At 26.1% G+C, this 21,162-nt stretch overlaps 1 protein-coding gene across 1 annotated transcript; it reads right to left on the bottom strand.

Annotated features, from left to right (window-relative positions):
* Positions 1-5,151: 5,151 nt before the first annotated feature.
* Positions 5,152-16,694, bottom strand: LOC112600383 (cytochrome P450 4C1-like). The gene is made up of 12 exons (XM_025347578.1): positions 16,514-16,694; positions 16,291-16,400; positions 12,565-12,655; positions 10,023-10,211; positions 9,734-9,800; positions 9,541-9,667; positions 9,351-9,432; positions 9,175-9,281; positions 9,004-9,072; positions 7,518-7,686; positions 6,659-6,838; positions 5,152-5,354 (listed from the first exon to the last, which is right to left on the bottom strand). Exons 1-12 carry the CDS (start codon positions 16,692-16,694, stop codon positions 5,152-5,154), a joined length of 1,575 nt encoding a protein of 524 aa, XP_025203363.1.
* Between the last annotated feature and the right edge of the window lie 4,468 nt (positions 16,695-21,162).

Genomic DNA, 21,162 nt, shown 5'->3' with positions numbered 1-21,162 from the left:
GAGGACTGTCGACGGCGCGCGGTCTCGCTTTCGCTGTAACGACTAGTGATAGCATAGGTCCTGTGGGAGAAGCCGACGCGACATGGTCGTCGCATAGTCCTATACCTATAATACGCCTACACACATATACCTATAAATGGATAAATATATATATATATGCCGTAAAATAATAACGTTCGGAGTCGTAGTAGTGTCGTACTATACCCACACCGCTCGACACACACACACACACACATCTATCTATCTATCTTTTTATATATATAGTCTCTTTTAAGAAGAACTTATATAACGTTAGACGGTTTTCATGTCGAGGGCCGCGTTTTATGTACTTTTATTCGATCCTCTACGCTGCTAACATCCCCAGCACCTGCCTGCCCATAAACCCTCATCGTACGTCAGGACAAATTTTTCATCGCTATAAATAACAATTTAGAAAAAAAAAATAAGAAGATAAAATCCTCTACGGTAGAGACATTTATATACATATATATTGTAGTCCGTTCGGTATATAAACAGATCAGTATTACTTTCCTCAACCCCCCCCCCCCCCCCCCCCCATTCCCACACGACGGCCGCTGCCACAAGTCAGTTATAAAATATAACGCAAATGATAAAGGTGGCATTTTAATTTTGTTTATTTGTATAACGCGTTTATTGCGTGAACGTTTAATTTCGTAGGAAAATACGTATGTTTATTGACGAATTGTTTAAAGGACGACTCTACTAATTACTTAAAATCAATTTTAAGTTTTTGAAAAAAAACATTTCTTTAATTATAGTTAAAGTAGGCATTGCAGTAAGTCATAACAATAATAATGAAAATCTAAATACTTTTATATAAAACGAAAACAATTTTTCTTTATTTTAATAAACTTTAGGATAGTTCAGCTTATCAGAGTAATAAATGTATAGATGATCCAAAAAAATTTGGTCCACGATTACTTAAGTCTAAACGTTCATAAATTGACATTAAAAATATAAAACCTAATGAAACTACTAAAAATATTATATTTTTTTTTCATAAAAACACATTTTTGTAAATACTTCAAGCAATATAATGCAAAACGTTTAAGTGTAACCAATTAAATAGATCACTACATATTTATTTACGATAATAATACGTATTGAACAATAGACTAAGAGGGTTTTTTAACACATTGACATGGTATTAATCGATATTTTAAATGTACGAAGATAAATACACTCAGATAATATATTATACTAATTTTTGTAAAGTATTTGAGTAAATATATTCAAAATTCAAATATTAAAAAAAAAAAAAAATCCGTTAAAATATTTTTAATACTTTTTCAAAGTATCTATGTTTAAAATCAAATATTTATTCTTTTTAGTTTATGCATTTCATATTTTCAATTCAATCACATCAAAAAATTAATGTAAACATAAAAATTCACTTGGATCAGTTGATTTATAAAGTTAAAAAAATGTTATGTAAACATTTTGAAAACATTTGAAAGTATCTATAAATATATATATTTTTATTTAATATTCAAATGGGTATTTTAAGTAATTTTCAAAATAAGTATCTATATCTGAGCTTGAATACATTTAAAAAGTTCATTCTACTATATTAATATTATATTGCACCTTAAGTATAATAAAACATAGAACTTTTATAGTAGGTACGTAATAACACGTAATCGTAAATACTAAATAATACGATCGGATGGGACAAACGGTTATTGTCATCGTCGTTGTCGAAGATTTTATGATGCGAATCGATCGCAACTCGACGGTAAGCGTAAGTTCTTGTATATACATTTTCCGTCGATGTTTTGCGCGGAGACTGCATTGTGCTGCAACCCAACCATTGTTCATTTTATATTTTAATACATCGTGTTATTGTTTTTTAAGATAACCTGATTACGATATAAAACCACGAGAATTTATTATGGTATATTATGTATTACGTTGTGTCAAATTTTCAAACATGGCGATATTATGGACGTCTACGAGGAATTTTTCGTTTTAAGAATAAAACGATGTTAAAATATTCAACTGGAATCGAAAAAAATATTGTCAACTAAACCGATTTCAGTTTCACAGGTTAACACGTCCGTATTACTAATAATTCTATATACAAATGTAGACAATTTATCAATACTAATAATAATAAAATAATTATATAATAAATAATATAATAACTCGATATCGAATGGATAAGTCATCGGTGTTAATCGAAACAATTAATAATAAAAATAAATTAATACAATATACACTTACAATTTGTTCGAATGAACAAAAAATGTATTCATGCTGATTTCTTCAGGCAAACTGTTCAACTCTAATAGTTGTATAATGATGAGAATCTAATTTTTATCGGAAACCAATATCTGTACACTTTATTTTTGACCCTGGAACCAATTGCGTATTTTCCGATAATAACGTTAGTGAAATTACAGGATCACCTAACCGCGATGTGACGACGATGGATAAGCTAGGGTCGCTACCCCTATAATGTGTATCCGTAACTGGCGTTTCGCCTACTCTTGTATGTCGAATTGACCATTAAAAATTAAGACGTAGTCTGTTCTGGAAAATTTATTTAAAAGTTTTAGGCTAAACAATGTTTTTGGTGTTTTAAAAGACTGTCTGAAGTGAATTACTGTCATGATTAAAAACGTTGTATTTGTCACATCGTCATTAAGCGTTGTTATATTAATGTTATCTGTTATTCATTTGCTTAAAATTATATGCAAAAAATTAATAACAATTTTGTATTGTATATTTGTATTATAATATTATTCCGTTTTATTACATACAAAGCAGTAGGTATTTACATTGTAAATAATCGCAGTTACATATGTTTTTGTAAAAGGTCACCACTGGATAATATTTATTATAATTAACCAAATAATCTGTAAAAAACACTGATAAAGGCAATAATTAAATATTATTATCTATAATCACAAAATAACTATTTCAATATTAAGGTTTTTACTGTAAAACTACAGGTGATTAAAATTGGTATAAGTAGGAATAATTAAAACAGTAAATAGAATTATATTAATGTTATGGAAAACTAAGGAACTTAAACTACTGAATGTCTAATAATAAAAGTACATACCTATGTTGCGTGTCAATGACAATTAAACCATCAAAGTAGGTATATGTTGAGATTATATAATGAAAAGACTTGTACTTACTTTAACAATCAATACGTTTTATTTAACAGTTATAATATATAAGCTTGTCTTTTAAATATTTTGACTAATGTGGTTTAAAAATATTGAAATAACATATTTAACAAGTATTTGATCAACTACGAATAATTTAAAAAATGTGTATTGGTCATTTAACATTTTCCCATTCCAAACATTACGAAAAATAAATATAGTCATGGAGCATCTTAACAATTATCAAAACAACGATAAGTTTGATTTAAAATAAGTATCAAGTGTAAGATAAAATCATATAAAAATCTCATCCCAAGTTAATTATATTATAATATTTTCAATTTCGATAAAACAAAATCAGTAAATCAAAACAACAATAACTAAAAATATTATTTTACAATAAATCTTACCAAAGTGTAAACCAAGATTAGACCTTTACCTTTTTTTTTTACAATATTTGACTCATGGCTGTATAGGATAATGTTATTGTATTTAAATAATATATAAACAATGTCCACAGTTTCGAACTAATTACGTTAAAAATTTAAATAAAAATAAAAAATAATTTTGTTTATATATGATACACGAGTAATAATTATTTGTATGAATAAGTATTTCATCTCCAGAGATCTACCCAAGTTTGAATTTTGAGCAAAAACTATTTCAACTTTAGTTGTTAAAAGTTTTTATTAGATTATTTGAATATTTGTTTACATTTGAAAGATTTTTGAAGTCATTCCGTACTTTCAACTCTACCAGAGTTGATATAGAATAATTAACAGTAAACATTAAAACAGGTACAAATAGATTATATTCATCGATAAAAATTATATACCACAACTTGTTATAGTTAATATAAATAACTTCAAATATAAGTGTTTTATAATTTTGTTGTTTTTTTTTTTCAATTTTTAAAAATATTAATTTTTATAAAACACTTAATAATACCGTTACTTGCATTAAAACATTATTATTCAAAATGATGTAACTATTATTGGTGTATTTTATGGTTTTATGGTTTTCGTACAACTCAAAGTTATATGAATATGTATAATGGATATATACATATACTAAAATATAATTCCTTAATTTCATCTATTGATTTAAACAATTAATTTGTATTTTAATTTTGATACGTCAAAATTTTCTGAAAAATTATCCACCAAATAATTTACATCATAAAAAAGTGGTTTTTGTTTGAAAATCTGAAGTTTATATCTCCACATGACACCATTTTAATTAAACAAATAAATTAAAAAAATTAAAAATATGATTTCAAGTAGGTATATTTAAAAATTTCAAAAACCTATTTTGAATAACTACATTGTTTAAGAAAAAAGAGGTAATCATATACTTTGTGAATCACCATGTGGCATGTATGTAGTATATACCAATTTCTTTCAACTTTTATAGGAAAATTTTTTTTTAGTTTTTTATTTTTACTTAAATTATATCATACTTTTTATGATATTATTCTAATTAGTAATGTAATAATTACTACAACAAAAACACGCAGTTTTCACATTTATTTGATCGCGTAATTAAACAAAGATGCATAAGAAATAAGAATGATATATCTTCAGGTACATCAAATTAAAAATAAAACATAATAATTTATGTAAACTCTAAATAAGCAACATTTTTTATTTACATTTTAAATATTGTATTACACGACGCAATGAAAGTATTGTGTTTTCTCTAATTTTATTATTCACCAAAATCGTGTTTTTTGTTACATTAACGTTTTGTTTTTATTTGTAAGTCAAACATGAAAAAAATCTAGCCGTGGACCTACGATAATTATCATCATTATTAAAATTACTGTTATTGGGAAGAAAAATAAAATTGTCAAACAGCGATATGTACCTATTGTGTTTCGGTAGTGGGCTAGACGCGTTTGCGAGAAAAAGTTTCAAAGACGGTTACAACTAAGGTATACAGCGGAAAGCAGTTGATTCGATTGCTTGCGGGTTTCGTAATATATTTTATACAGCCAAAGGCGCTCTTTTCGTATTCATACGACACGAGTGTTATGACGCGCATATGACGGTCTCCTGTGCCTCGACCGGACGGTGATCGGATACCCACCGACTTTCCGTGTGAATGCGTCGTTCATTTTTATCCGAACGTCCGACAGTTTGATGTCCGTATGCACGCTAAAGTTGCGCAACACTTCGGAGATCATCAGCTTCATCGATATCATTGCATACTTCATACCTAAATTCAGACACGAAATAAACAAATCGAACAGTCAGCGCAATTTATGTTATATTTGGACGAGAGACACATTAAACTTGAAAAAGGTGTACACGTAAATGTTTATACGACTAGAGCACAGATTTTTAAGCAATCACATAAAATATTTATTGCATAAATTAAATCATATTAGTTTTTAAAAAAATTTTTAAAAAAATGAAACCAATATTTATTTGTAAATATATTAAATTAATAAAATTTTGTGAAAAAGAAAATTCCAATAATAAATTTTGTCATTTACGGTTGCCTATCGTTGTTTAGTTAACTAGAAAAAATATAATAATAGTAATAATATAAAATAAAATAAATTAACAAAATTTTAATTTTAATTTTAATTATATTGTCTTTAAAAAATATTAAATTTTCTTATTCATAATGTATAAAATGTTTTTAAATATTTATAGCATAATATTTTACGATTTTTAGTATACATCGTAATAATTTTTAGTACATAAAAATCCATGCTCTGATTATGACTTTTTTAAATTTTTGTCTCACATCTATTTGATATGAAGTTTTAATTTAAGTTTATAGTAAGAGAACATTCGTGACTGTAAGATTAGGTCGTTAAATTGGCACCACAACACAGTATAGAGTGAACATTTTGCGTAATTTTTTCTGTTTCATCAGTTAATTGTTATTCATTTATATCTACTTAAGATTTACAATACAAATTTATAATGTTAATAAAATAGTTATTTAAAAACATATATATATATTATATCGTTATGATATAACAAAAAAAAGTTAATTGATTTATCAATTTTCTCTTCATCAAATATTATTTTCATTATTAATCTTTGTCACTTCAAACAACGCCAAAAATATCAATAAAAGCAAAAATATAATATGAAATTTCAAAAATCAGCCGTTTAAGGATTAAAAGTGGACATGGTTAATGATCATTGATAAACATAACGTAATAGATGTAATATTAAGTCTCAACAAAAATATTAGAAATAATGGGCGTATACTATTGATTTTTATGTTTTAAGCATGGCATCCATACGTCAGTTAACAGTTATAAACTCTTAATCAAAGACTTATAATATATTTAAAAACAAAAATAAACCGTCAGATATATAGATAGTAATAAAATTGTGTGAACGGGTACAACAGGTCTCGCAACTTCACGAGTTCAATCCGAGTCGTTAAGATTACCGTGATTTTAAACCGTCAATTAAATACTTTGATGGAATTTCATAAGTGAAAAAAAAAGTTGCCAAAAAGTTTTTGTAAGTTTTTTGCTGGTCACGCGCACTCACCTATGCATCCCCTCGGGCCTCCGCTGAACGCTATGTAACTGTACTTGTGCCGTTTTGCCACGTTCTCCGTGCTAAAGTTGTCCGGGTTGAACGCCTCGGGATTCGGATACAGGTGTGGACAGTGGTGCGTGACTATCGGCGATATTGTGACGCTGGCGCCCCTCGGCAGGACGTAATTTGCTAGTATTTTAAAGTACGTACAGTTTAAATAATGTATCTGCATGATAGTATGTGATGGTAGAGTTAGGTTGGTCATATACAGAACGGATTACGCAAAAGAAAAAAAAATCGTCCGTCGGAAGATTGCGGATTCGAGCGTTGCAAATAGAACATAGTGATATCTCTAAAAATCTAATAGCTCCAAATAATGAGCGTTTCGTTTAAAACAAACTGAACCCTCTAAATAGCGGACACAATTTCAGCGGCCGAGAATGTCCGGTACTTGGAGGTCTTACTTTATAACGTGATACCGAAATATATCACAAGGATATGAAGATAGAACAATGGAGACGATATGCAGCTAATTTATTGAAAACGTGATAAGCAATTTTTGAATTTATTTTTGTCAAAATAAAACGATTTCTTAAAATATATTTTTATTTTTTTTTGTAACTCTATTAACGTCATAACCCAAAGTATATAGTAGGTAATCCAGTTCTGTTTCCTCGGTTTAAATCTATAAGTATGACAAAAATTGCCACTTCTTTTCGTATTCGATTTAAAAATAATTTTTTCGATATTATACGAATACCTATATTATAAACACTCTTTAAAATCTTGTTTGCCTAATGATACAAATCATTCCATGTGAGCTTTTAAAAAACGACTCCAAAACGAGTAGCACATGTGCTATACTCACTGACTTTTATATCTTCTACCAGCTGTCTCGTGAACACCGATATAGTTGGGTACATCCTCAAAGTTTCTTTGATCACCTGTTCCAAGTAAACAAAGTTGGCCGTATCCTCCGGAGTCAAATCACGATCGCTGTCGCCCACCACGTTATAAATCTCGTCATACACTTCGTCCTGAGAGCATACAAATGCATACATTTTCCATATGTTTAAGTAAAAAAAAAAATTAACAAACAAAAACTGTTGTCCTACCCGATAATCAATGGTGACGATTTTGGTTTAAAAAAACTAAAAAAAGATGTTTAACAACTAATATCCGACACAATTCGTCGTCCTTGTCCAGTCAAATACGCTAAAATCTCATTTTACTCGCATTCATAAAATAATTAATTTGTAACAGCTAGTGTTGTTACCACAAATATTTTTTTTTACAATTGGTTAAATAAAGGTAACTTAAGGACATTTTCAGGTTCAAAACCTTTCCCCTTAATGAACTCCTGGGTTATCTGATTACCTTCACATTATAATCAAGTGGTTATAATAGAAAATATTCATAATTTTATACATACAGATTATCGTGCTTAATTTTTAAATCTCAGCTAATATTTACACTTGTTTTTTCCATTGACTTTCTAGACTATTCTAAACTATACTAAGAAAAAAACTGTTCAACTCAGCCTCAATATTTTAATGTAAAATTGTTTCATACGTAAATTAAGCTTGAATAAAAATAAGGACCTTGATCTTTTTATATGTAACTGGGTATTATTTTACAATATTTTTGAGAAACATTTTTCCATCTAAGTCCAGAAGATACCACCTGTTGGCGATTTTTATTATCCTCCAAATATTATTTCATTCAATCGATTACAAGTTACAACTTAATTTACCGGTAAAAAGTACAGAAACATTGTTTCAAAATTCTAATAGGTACGAAAATTAATTGATTTTTCTCAATTTTGAGTTATGTTTAAACAACAAAATTTTTACGATAATATAGATATTTAATATTATTCTTGAATTAAATCATGTCAAGTTTATTTTATTTTATCGGTAAAAAAACCAGCCCAAGTTTATAATAAAAAATGTACGTTATCGCGGTCCTAATTTAAATTTACCCGATTTTTGGCTTTATAATATAATTTTTCACTAACTTAATAAGTTAAATAGGTATTTTAACATTTGTAAGTAGCAAATATCTATAGATGATTTTTTTAACACAATATACGAACACAAATTACGAAGAAAATACCTATATTCCTATTCTTTTTAAATGTAGTGCACAGCTTTTCGTTATTTTTCGAAATTTTTTTTAAAAAAAATTGTCTACCCGTCTGGTTTATCCACGCTTCGCCACTGGGATATGCGTATCCACTCGTATCGGTGTTATTATAACTCGATCTTGTGTGTTATCATACTACACTTGCTTTCATATCTGGTGACTTCTTGAAAATCTTGAAAAATTATTACTATTGTTATTGTTGTACCTACCTGAATGTCTTGATGGATGGCCAACAACAAAAGGCAGAAACATTCAGTAGTAGCATTTGTATCACTGCCCTTTAAACACACATAATATTATGTTATACAATTAATTGCTTTATACCATTATCTTAAAAATTTCTATATAAATCATCAATGTTTTATTAATATTATTATTACCGCGAACATCATTGTTATAACTTCGTCTCTAACATCGTCATTCGTAAAATCGGGATCATTTTCACAGGCCTCCAATAGCGTGTCAATAAACGTTTTAAATTTGTTTTCTAAATAAAACAAATCAAATTAATTTTTACGATCGTAAATATTTTCTTTTGATTATTTTATTCGTATACTTTTTTCACTCGTGAACTCCACAGGATTCGATTCAGACTCAACTATTTTTGAACGGAAATCGATTCTCTTTTCATTGATCAACTGCAATACCACAAAGATAAAATTCAATATGCATTCATAATAATTTATAGGTACGTATATATTATCGCCATAAATGTTAAAAGATAAATATTATTAGTTGTCACTTACTTGCAATGGGAGTTTGTTGATCAATTTCAATTTTTCCCCGAGACTACTCATAGACTTGTAGATTGAAAAGAACAAGCTCGGGTAGAGATACGGTCTGTTGACGGTCTTCACGAGTTGGTCTGCGATCCTAAAACATTACGGTGCTCATATAATAATTGGCTTGTCGTTACAGTCATGCATTTATCACACTTACGTTGTCATGAGGTCTAGAAATTCGGTTTTATTGTGTTTTTCATTTATACGGTAATCCATTGCAGTTTCTACAACAAAAATAAAATGAAGTAAAATATATTGTAGAGTCGTATACTTTTTATTCCGTTCTGTGATAATAATAATATCAGTATAACAGTTCGCAAACATATTATCCTGTAGGTAGGAGGTAAGTAGATAGATAGGGTTTTTTCCTTAATAATATATATTTTATACATTATTATTATTAAAGTGTAAGATATAATAATATAAAGGACTGTATTTATACTTACGGCATATGGTATCAAAAGTAGTGGATATAATAAAATCCCAGAGGTCAAATGGTTGTGTTGAGTTTATATTTTTTCGAAGATTTTTTACGAGTATTTTATTTTTCTCATTGAAAACTGGATACAACTGTTCTAAAAACTTTACGTTGAACGCATACGATATGATGCGACGGTGCTTTCGCCATCTGTCCACTAAAAACGATTGGTACATTAATTATAATTTTTAAATATTATTATATTTTACTATACATTATGTTGTACGATCTTATACTAAAATAATCCAAATTTATGAATAATTTGAAGAATAAATATGCCAAACTCATAAGCTAGACAATGTGTACGAGAAATAACCCAAAGTTGGAAAAATTAAATATTCTTTTTAATTCACCAAGTTAATTATATAAAAAAAATATAAGTTTAAGATTAAAATTAAAAATAACTTTGTTTTTACTAGTAAAAATTACAAGTTAAACAGAAAAAATAACATAACTTAATTAAAAATCCGATTAATTTTTTTTTTATTATTGATCAAATAATTACATTCCATGCCAAAACACATTTAGCAAATTAGTTAACAATATAGGTGATATACGCTAACCTAACAAAAATAGATAGTAAAAATGATACATGTAAGAGAAATTTAGAGAAAAAATAACAGAAATAGGTAACATCTAAGATTTAAACTCTATTAACTGTAATTTATTAGAAGTTATTGATATTAATTTTTAAGAAATTATAGTAAAAATGTCGAACTGAGTTGTCTATTATTGCTTGGAAATTTAAATTATAATTATCTATGTAAATATTTATAAATTTGTATTTATGTATGTTATTTTGATCCCTAATGAAATCAAATAAAGTGCAAATCAAATTAAGAAGAAAAGTGCAATACGTATCAATGTAAAATAATACCAATTCTGATTATTATTTTATTTTTATTTAAAGACCATAACTATTCCAAAACAAAATATATATTAAATAGGGGTAAGGTACATGTCTTCGAATATCATGTGTTCGAAGGTCATGTTTTCGAATGATAAATGTTTCAAAACTTATTTGTTCGAGTAGATAAATTATGTTCGAAAAGTCGTGTGAACGAAATAATATATTAAATATCATGAGAGCACAAGAGTTAGGACTAACCTATTTGTGTTACCGAGGAGATACTACGTGAATGTTGGCTAGAATATCTCCCAAAAATTGTGTTTTTTGTTTTGTTAAGGTATATTAGATTAATTTTAAAAAATAAAAATATTATAGGTGTACCAAACTAAAGTCGAACGGGTAACTATTCAATGTCTAATCTAGTGACTCTGACATAGCCGATTATCGTACGGTCGTAGCCCTTATGAGGCGAAGAAAGGTAATTGAACTTCAGCTAATCTGTCGACTTTTTATATAGGCGATATAGGCGAATATCATCAAACCGTAAAAGGCCGTTAACGAAAGTTTTTACAAATTTTTTTTATTTTATTTTTATTAATTTTGAAGATATTATATAGCTATTTTTAATTTAAATAAATAATTTTCGTACATACGACTTTTCGAACATATATCTATTCGAACAAATAACTTTTCTAACACTTATCATTTGAAAACATGACCTTCGAATACATAACTCGTTCCAACTAAATAGGGTTTATATTTATAAAAAATTAACTTGACATAACTATCAAATGAATTAACTTATTATTTAATAGTAAAAACTGTACATATATCTCAGAAAAAAATGTAACTCGTTATTATAATTTACTTTTAAAACCACGGTAACTGAGTATGTTAACTTTGTTAAAAGTAATTCAACTTTAATTTTTTTAACACATTAAAATCTAACTTTAAGAAGTATCAAACATGGGCATAATATTATCATCATAAACGCATCGAATACGTTTAAACTTACGTGACCTATCATCTGTATAAAATATTCTGATTTATGTAATGATTTCAACATAATAAATGTACTTTGTTACTACAGTTGACACAACGGGTTAAATTTGATTTTTGATCCAAAAACCTTATTTTGACTTTCCATAATACAAAATAGAACCATTAGATATTATTAACATGACTACTTTACAATGAACTCTGTTTTCGTGGACATGCTTTCCGTATACCTACATTCATGACAAATCTCACAATATGTATTTATATATATATTTTTTTTTTTTTTTTAATTGAACTTAAGCCTGGCAACAAGGGCCATTAACTATTTGTAGGGGTTATGAACTATGGTAAGGGGTAAGGTTGGTACGGTAGGTTGTATTTAACGATTGTTACGGTTGATAGCAAACACGTGTATGTGTGGCCAAGGTTTTTAACCAGTATGATCCCGAGTGGTCACCCATCCGGGAGCTAGTAGCTGTGGTCGTTACTTACTCTCAGTCGCATTCTGCGACTGGTAGCAGCCAACGCGCCACGCCAAGCCTAATATGTATTTGACGATGATATTATAATAACATAGCCTTATATATAGCATATATATAATATGCTTAACACTTAAATATTGTATATAAAAACATTAAAATAAAAAAATCAATGTAAATACCTGAAGCAGTTAACAAGCCTTCGCCGAGTAAACTTTTTAGGAACGAATATAGTTGACCCTTTTCCAGTGCTCGTGAATTATTTAATACAATCTAAAATCATTGATAATGTTTTATTATTATTATACAGGCTAATTATGTAATTATAAATAACTACATTACTTTTATTATCACTATTATTATTGTTACTTATTAGTAATTATATGACTATAATAATATAATGATTTAATATATTATTTTCTGAATAAGATCGAGCTTGCGTAGAAACAAGTATTTTTCAGCGTAGTGAAATATGCCGCTACGCAATCAGCTGCCAGGGTACTACCTAATTCTGTTGAAAGTATACTAGGCACTTAACGTTCCATAATCGTGATCGAAGTATATTATATGAGCTAAAAAATGGATCATAATTCTAACTACGAGCACCTGATCACATATTTAACTTTTTTTTTTATCAGAAACTATTGTTTAATATTATAAATATATCAACAAAATCATTAAAGATATGTTAAAATACTATTTGTACTAAAATTAAAGATCTAGAAAAAGTATCTGAAACAGCAATACTACAGAACATTAAACTTACAATATACAACCTTACACTACTCACAAATAGTTAATCAAATACATTATAATAGCCAGTCACCCATAAGCTACAACAATGGGCAAAAAAAAATTATAAAGCATTATCCTCTATCTTCCTTAAGTAAAATGCAAAGAAAAAAAATTTAATTTTATTAAAAATAATGCATCATATACTTCTTAAATACTCTTAATTTATTTTAGTATAGTTTATTTATACTATAAGTTTTAAAAATTGTTTATCAACCGCATTTATCATTTTTGAACAAATTATTATAAAAAAAATTCAAAAATATAATTAATTACAAAATTTAAAAATTATTATTATTTTATATATTATATTTATATAATTTTTTTGTATGAAAAAATGTAATACATATAATTAATAAGTGTAAATAGTTTTATAAATATTCAGATTTATTTTTACTTATTTCCACTAACTTTTTTTTATTACTACTTTCATATAAGATATTAATATTATAATATTATAAAAGCATACTCATCTGTTAATTGCCAAGATGAATATTTATTTTATTTTTTTTTTATTCTAAAATGAAAATATCTCCTCAAACATATAAGATCTTGCAAAAAAAAGTAATATTTATTTACCAATGGGTGTACTTAGATGAGATTTAAAATGTACTGCACTTCCTACACCTTAATATCGATATTCGATAATCAAATACATTGCATTTATCGTAATCTAATTGACCTAAAAATTAATATTTGTTAGCATGAAATGTCACCAACTGCTCATAAATCATAATAGGTATTCATTTATTATTTTGATAAAAAAAAAAAAAAAAAAACTCTAAATCAATGTGTAAAGTAATTATTATGCTTATAATTCAGTAATCGTAAAAAATAATAACCACGAACCAAAAATATAAAATGGATATTTTTTATCATTACAATTTGAGCAATAAAATTATTATTTTATATAAATATCACACAACATTTAATGAGTGCTATAAAAAGTTAGTTATAGGTTATATCAACTAGTTTTTATTTGTTTTGTATTTGCTTTCGTTAAATATATTTAATTATTTATGTAAATCTTTTATTAATTGGTTTGTTATCATAATATTAACTATGTTTACGCATTATGTAACTACTCGAATTAAAATCTACTCTCATACAAGTGTAACTTTATAGTGGTGAGATAGGAAAGCTTGGAGTGCAATAAGTAATGAAATAGCTCTGAAAATACAACGACGCATATGTCAAATTTGTGTTTATTGCAATTGAAACTAACCGCGAAACCCGACCACAGTATGTAATAATTATTATGTGCAATCATTCTCAGTAACGAAGCTTCAAAGCTCGTAAATTTAGAACCCTATTTAAAAACTGTCCATTCTAATTTGAGTGATTGACCGCTAAATTGTTTCATTGGTAAAAAGAATAACTTGAAATAAGTAATTTATGATTCACAATATTTAAAAAATGTTGTCGCTATTAATCACAAAATTTAAACACACAACACACACTATAGGTAAAAAGTTATGAAAATATAGTTGAATAAAAGCTGTGGACGAATTATTAGAAACAGAAGCTAAAACGGAAATCCAAGAAATTTGATTACCGAATAATACCATGAAGAACTTTTATGTGTTTTCAACAAAATTTCGTCCGATATCAGAGAACAATATTATTGATAAAAATCTTATCTCTTTACGTATCGCAGTGTGATTAATGTATCGATGTTTCAAAATATTGTCAGTTACTAATTTTTGTAGTGTCACTGTTGTATAAAGTTCTTAAGTGATCCATGGAATCAAAAAAGTTGATAAACTTTGGTGTATATCCTTTTTTTAAAGGTTTTACCTATTTACACGTTACATAAATTAATACAATGAAATTAGCTTAGTCTGGTGTATTTTGGGCATATAATAATCAAATTTAGATACCAGCTCAAAACTAACACTCATGAAGATTAAACAAAGTTATATGATATTGTGACTTGACACATACGTGGTATTTAAAATTGTATGAAATAAACAATCATTTTTCTTGAAATAAAACTATGTAAATATGCTAGTAACGACTTAATATAAAACGTATTTATTACTATACACATATTAGACACGAATACTTACTAAAAATTAAAAATAAGTAAAATATGGATCAACCACAAATTTATTTTATTGTTTAAGGTCCACAATGTCGGTAATAAAAACGAATGAAGAATTGAAAAACCAAATTATTTATTTATCATAAATCCAATTTGCTTAGTTCAAAGTCTACCAAAAATACATTGCTCTCATTCAGTGGCCTAAACCTTAGGTCCCAAAGGGTCACACTTATACTACTCTAAATAGTATTTTCTTACAATGTAAAAAAATATATACCTAGTAGAATACATAAATAAATCGAAATTTAAAAGTCAAACAAAATAAACAAACTTATTTGACTAACAATTTTCAAGATTGTCTTACGATAAATTAGAATATAACCAAAATTTACAATAAACGTAAAAATGTATCAAAATAAATAATAACATTAAAGAACGTTAACCGATTAATATACCCACCTTACTAGCATAATTGTGTACCAAAACTATTAATAACATAATATTTTATTTTAAATTTTCATTTAGCATATGTTGGGAAACTTACGGTTTCATGAAACCATGCGATGATTAAAATAGTTGATTTGCGTACTTTTAAAATCTCATCGAATTTATACTATTATAAAATTAACAAATAAATGTTTAAACGTCAATCCACAACTACATATATTTGGACAAATAATATGTAGTTGTGTAAAATATATATTTTGTGAAAATAATATAGTATTGATAATAATATAATATAATACAATATTAAAATATTATTAATAATATAATATTCTGTATAGTATTGCAATCAATATGTTATTAATCATAAACTAACGACTATGTCAAGATTTAGATGAATTTATGCAATACTTACTTTAACTATAATTCACACAGATATTACAATTTAAACACACGCTACGATATTTATCGAAAAGCATTTTTTGTTAATAATTATTCTAAAGTAAAATCACACTCAACTAAATTTGTTCAAATTAAATTGTAATAGAAATTGTATTTGATTTTAAACATTGTTAAAAAGACATTTTGAACCGTTTTTATCGAAAACAAAAACGATCGTACGACGTACTTGTATATCCTCCGGTTTGACGACACTAACGTAATGGATTGGACCTATCCACGTACCCACTGGCTCATAATTGTATTGTTCGGCGTTCTCTTTGAGTTTTGCTATCGTCTCTAAAGAAAATATTTTAAATACACGTGTTACTTAAGCACTACATTTCTAGATGATTTCTTATTATTATTATCATTATTATTATTATTATTATTATTATGGCGGTAATCCTAACCATCATACGTATGTGTAAACATAGAAGTTGTTCCGATTAATGGATAAGATGGTGGTCCGGGAAGTTTTCCAGCTAAATCCAAAAAGTATCGATACTTCCATCTCCAATGAAACCACAAAGCTAATATTAAAACGATCAACGTATAGATTATCAACTCAGGTGATGACAATTTACCGTACATCTAGAATTAAAAACATCGTGTCAATCCTGGATTACATCGTTTCTTTTTTCAATCTTAAACATTGTAAATGAGCTAATTTACAATTAAAATAAAACATAAGATTTAAACATTATTGACAAATCATCATCGTTAACAATTAGCCACTTTATTATCATTAGTTAGAGTTCAAAATGGAAATTATTAATTTTCATCAAAAAAAATTTTTTTTTTTAAATTATAAAATGTTTTAGCACACCTGGTGCTATTACAAATATGTTTTGCATAAAATAATTTAATTCTTATATAAATTATAACATAAATTGTTTATTTTTTGAAACCCTTAAATTAATGTTAAATATAACCAAATTATAATTTTATTGTTTTGTGGTTCCCCTAAAATCGTTACCGTTTTAAGTTTGTATTTATACCAAACCAACTTAATTTATTGAAGCGTTTGTATTAAAAGTGTTAAAAGACTACAGACACGTTTTAATCAAGATGCTTGCGTTGAACGTCATTATTACATTAAATTATTATTTTCATGAAATTAAATAATATTTAGTTTTTTGATATTCCTAATGAAATAGTTAAATTTAAAATATATTTTTCTTTATTTTCTGAATTGATGTTTTATTTTATTTGTAAATCGTTAGCAATAAAATTTTTCTACTTATCAAGTATATTATTCAACGTAAATTCCGAGGATATAAGAATAAATATTTATAAGTATCTAAACGAGTTAACTGTGTATAAAACTATTATAATTATTATTAAAAAAAAATACAATTATTGTTGAAACATTAAAATAACACGACATGATCGCTTCTTAATGCTAATTTTAGTTATTCAAAAATAAGAATTAGGCAATGAAATTGTATTGATTTAAGTCGTAATATTAATAATATATTCATTACTTACAATGTGTTTTCGTATCAACCTATCACTATTAAAAATACTGAAAGACTATAGTGTTAATTCTTCCAGAACATTTCTATAGCCTCAACAAATATAAAAATGTCAAGGATGACAATGACTAAAGCATACATCAAATTTTATGTGAAAAGATATTTTTTTTTTTTTTTTTGCTTACAAAATACAATTTATAATGCGAAATGTTATTATATGTTTATTTGTACATTAGAAACGCATTCAATGGTAAAGTATTAAAATGGTATTAAAACCATAGTTAAATTATTCGTCAATTAGAACCATATTACATAATGCATGCATACTTAATAATTAAAGTTTAAACACCTTGAAAAATTGCTATTAATTCATAATCTTGACGACAAATCATATTATGCTTTAAACAAAACAAAAATCCAATATCTATAAAGTTAGATATTGAATGGGTATAATAATTTAATTTATCTGTCATTATCATATTATTTTTTTTTTTTTTACTTTTTGATAACCTATGCAACAAACAATGTTTTTACTAAGTAAAAAATATTCTCTCAGAAATAAATGTATACTGTAAATAAACCAGTATTAAAGTAAATTTTGAAAAAATAGCATATAAGATTTAAATAATATGATACATAGAACATAGAAATAAGGTGATTTAGATTTTGAGATATGATTATGCAAACATTGTAGGTAACTAAGAATGAAGATTTAATTTTTGAAAAAATCATGAAAAAACAAAACTTTTTTTGAATAAAATATACATTATTTTGATGTTAAATTATTCAAATTTTGACTTATTAATGAGTCGTACATCTCTAGTTGAATTAGTCATTAAATAATTTGATAATATTATGTATTTGATTATAAAAATGTAGGGAAAAAACCAACTGATCATTGTTTTACCATAACATAAGATAAAACAGAATATTTTTAATGATTATTATTATAATTATATAATAGATATTGTTTAAAAATTCAATATTTAATAAAAACGTGTGGGATTTTGAATAGGTATGGTATAATACACCAATATTATTATTATGTGATCCAACTTAATACAGAAGACCTTATCCAAAATATAACAATATTAAATTATTATAATAACTACAACAAGTATATAAGTAGACAAAATAAATTGTATTGTATCTATTATACCTATAACTTATAGACTATAAGGCAATTATTTTAAAGGCAAACACTAATTTTCTCGAAATCCTTGGAATATTTGAAAATATTATTTTTAAATAACATGGTGATTACAAAATAACAATTTTGAAAAACAATATATTTCTAATTTTTGAATGATTAATGTCATATTTTGAATATAAAATTAAATAAATCAATTTTATGTATACAAAACTAGTTAAACCAATACAATTAAATTTTGAAAATGTTACTTATTGTAATGACTTTAGATTAAATACAAAAAAAAAAAAAGTAAGTTTCTAATACTATTTATACTTTTTTCAGAAAATGAGTATTTATATCTTTAAAATAATCATTTTGTATTAATACTACTCGTATATTATATTCAAACACTATACACGTGTATAATCATAAAAAAAAAATAAAGCAAAGACGTTAGGAATATAGAAAATATTTCACTTTCTGTGTATTTCCTAGCTACTTTATTAAATATAATATTATTGTTATTATTATTATTATTATTTAGAACAAATATGTATTAATAAGTGTTTTTTGTTTAATAACAATTTCTCATTGTCTCGAAACTGACATTTTTACTTATAAGCCTCTCATCAAGTATAGCCAATATAATATAAGTAGGTACCTAACCCTAACTATATTTAAAAGCCATCCACGAGTATGTAGTGTTTAGGAGATTTATTGTAGTGTTCACCAAGCACGGTCCAAGAAACAATGGCAGTTTTATCACGCGTGAAACTCAACAAAACGATACAAAAATATGATAATATTATATATATGTGCCCATACAATATCATGTACAACGTAGATATACACTTACCACTTCACACACACAATAGGGATTGGTTTTCTAAAAGTTTTTTTATTAATATCAGGACACGCGTATGCCTATATAATATAGTCATAAACGTTGTCATCGCAAAAGGTTTACAAACATTATTTTTCAACTTCAACTCGGTCGATTTGACTTCAGACTTCAAACGAATCCTCATAAATTACTATTTATAAACCCTTATAAAAATAACGAACACGAAAACAGTTGTGATGATGTTAGAAAGAGTGAATTTTTTTTTGTATTTGTATAAATCATTTCATTTCTGTCAATGTACTTCTTGGTAAATGGTTTTAAAATTTTAAATTCAAAAAAAAAAAAAGAAAAAACAGCGATTGCCAATTGACATATTTTACAAAAAATAAAACATAATATATCATTGACATTTATAAAAGAATAAAATCAAAAAAAAATCACTGTCCTAATATATTTTTTATTGCAAAAACGTACTGAAGGTATTATAATATCATTAAACTAATAATATTTAATAACACGTTTAAAAAAAAAACCTCTATATAATTTTATCAATGAAGTGGTCGAATCGTGTTAAAAGAATCACTATCTCTCTAAACCTATATATAACATAATGTAAAAATTATATTGCAGCAATAACTTTATTATATTATGCACTCTCATACAACTTTCACGTTATAATTACATTATAAAATATAATATAATACAACATGTAATCTGCCAGTCGAAATTATAAAAATTTTAAAATTTTAAAAAAATATTTAAAATTTAACTTTAGAAAAAATCAAAAAACAAAAATACTATCATATTTATTATTCTATTTTTAAATCATTAAAAACATAAACCATAGAAAAAATATTGCTTAATAACGTGTCGCCATACATTATTAAAATACATTACTAAAGCGATGTAATACTTTATTTGACGAATCAAACCATACGACATCAATTATATGATATTATTATACATTATTTTTGTTTTATTAATTAGAACACGCATTCTGCTAAAATACTTGAAAGAATTTCTAGTATTAACCTCTATTTTAGTAGTAGAAATAGTTCCATTATAAAATATATATTATTGTTATGTTTCACTAATCATGCTCACCCCCTTCTTTCTTCAATATTTCCGTTATTCAAACTCTAGTTTTTGGAATTTTTAAATATACTTAAACCATATTTTTGCATTTGTTTGATGTACCACCGTCGATCTATATAAATTTATAATACATTTTAGTCTGTAAAAATACATTGCGTAGTTAAATCCCTCAATAAAACTGTACTTACTTTTAATATTTTTTTCTCCTGACAGGTATTCGCAAACGGATAAATTTTCAATTCAGAATGGTATTTATAAGTATTTAGCTATGTTTGGTCGTAGTGTACTTACATATTTATATATAAATATATATGGATATTATTTATCTACGACATTTCCAGTCTCGTTATTTACTTATAATGACAATCATAACGTTGAAAACGGTATTTGATTTTTATTTTTCAAACATTATGTCGTACGATTTACAATCTCCGGACTGTACATGTAATCCAAAATGAAAATACAATGCTATAAAAATTGTTATTTTATTTGATAATACTTAATCGACAAAGA

The sequence above is a fragment of the Melanaphis sacchari genome, unplaced genomic scaffold (genome assembly GCF_002803265.2).
Source record: "Melanaphis sacchari strain LSU unplaced genomic scaffold, SCAv2.0 Contig64_pilon_pilon, whole genome shotgun sequence".
NCBI classification, from domain to species: Eukaryota; Metazoa; Arthropoda; class Insecta; order Hemiptera; family Aphididae; genus Melanaphis; species Melanaphis sacchari.
This window is presented reverse-complemented; position numbering and strand designations above follow the sequence as displayed.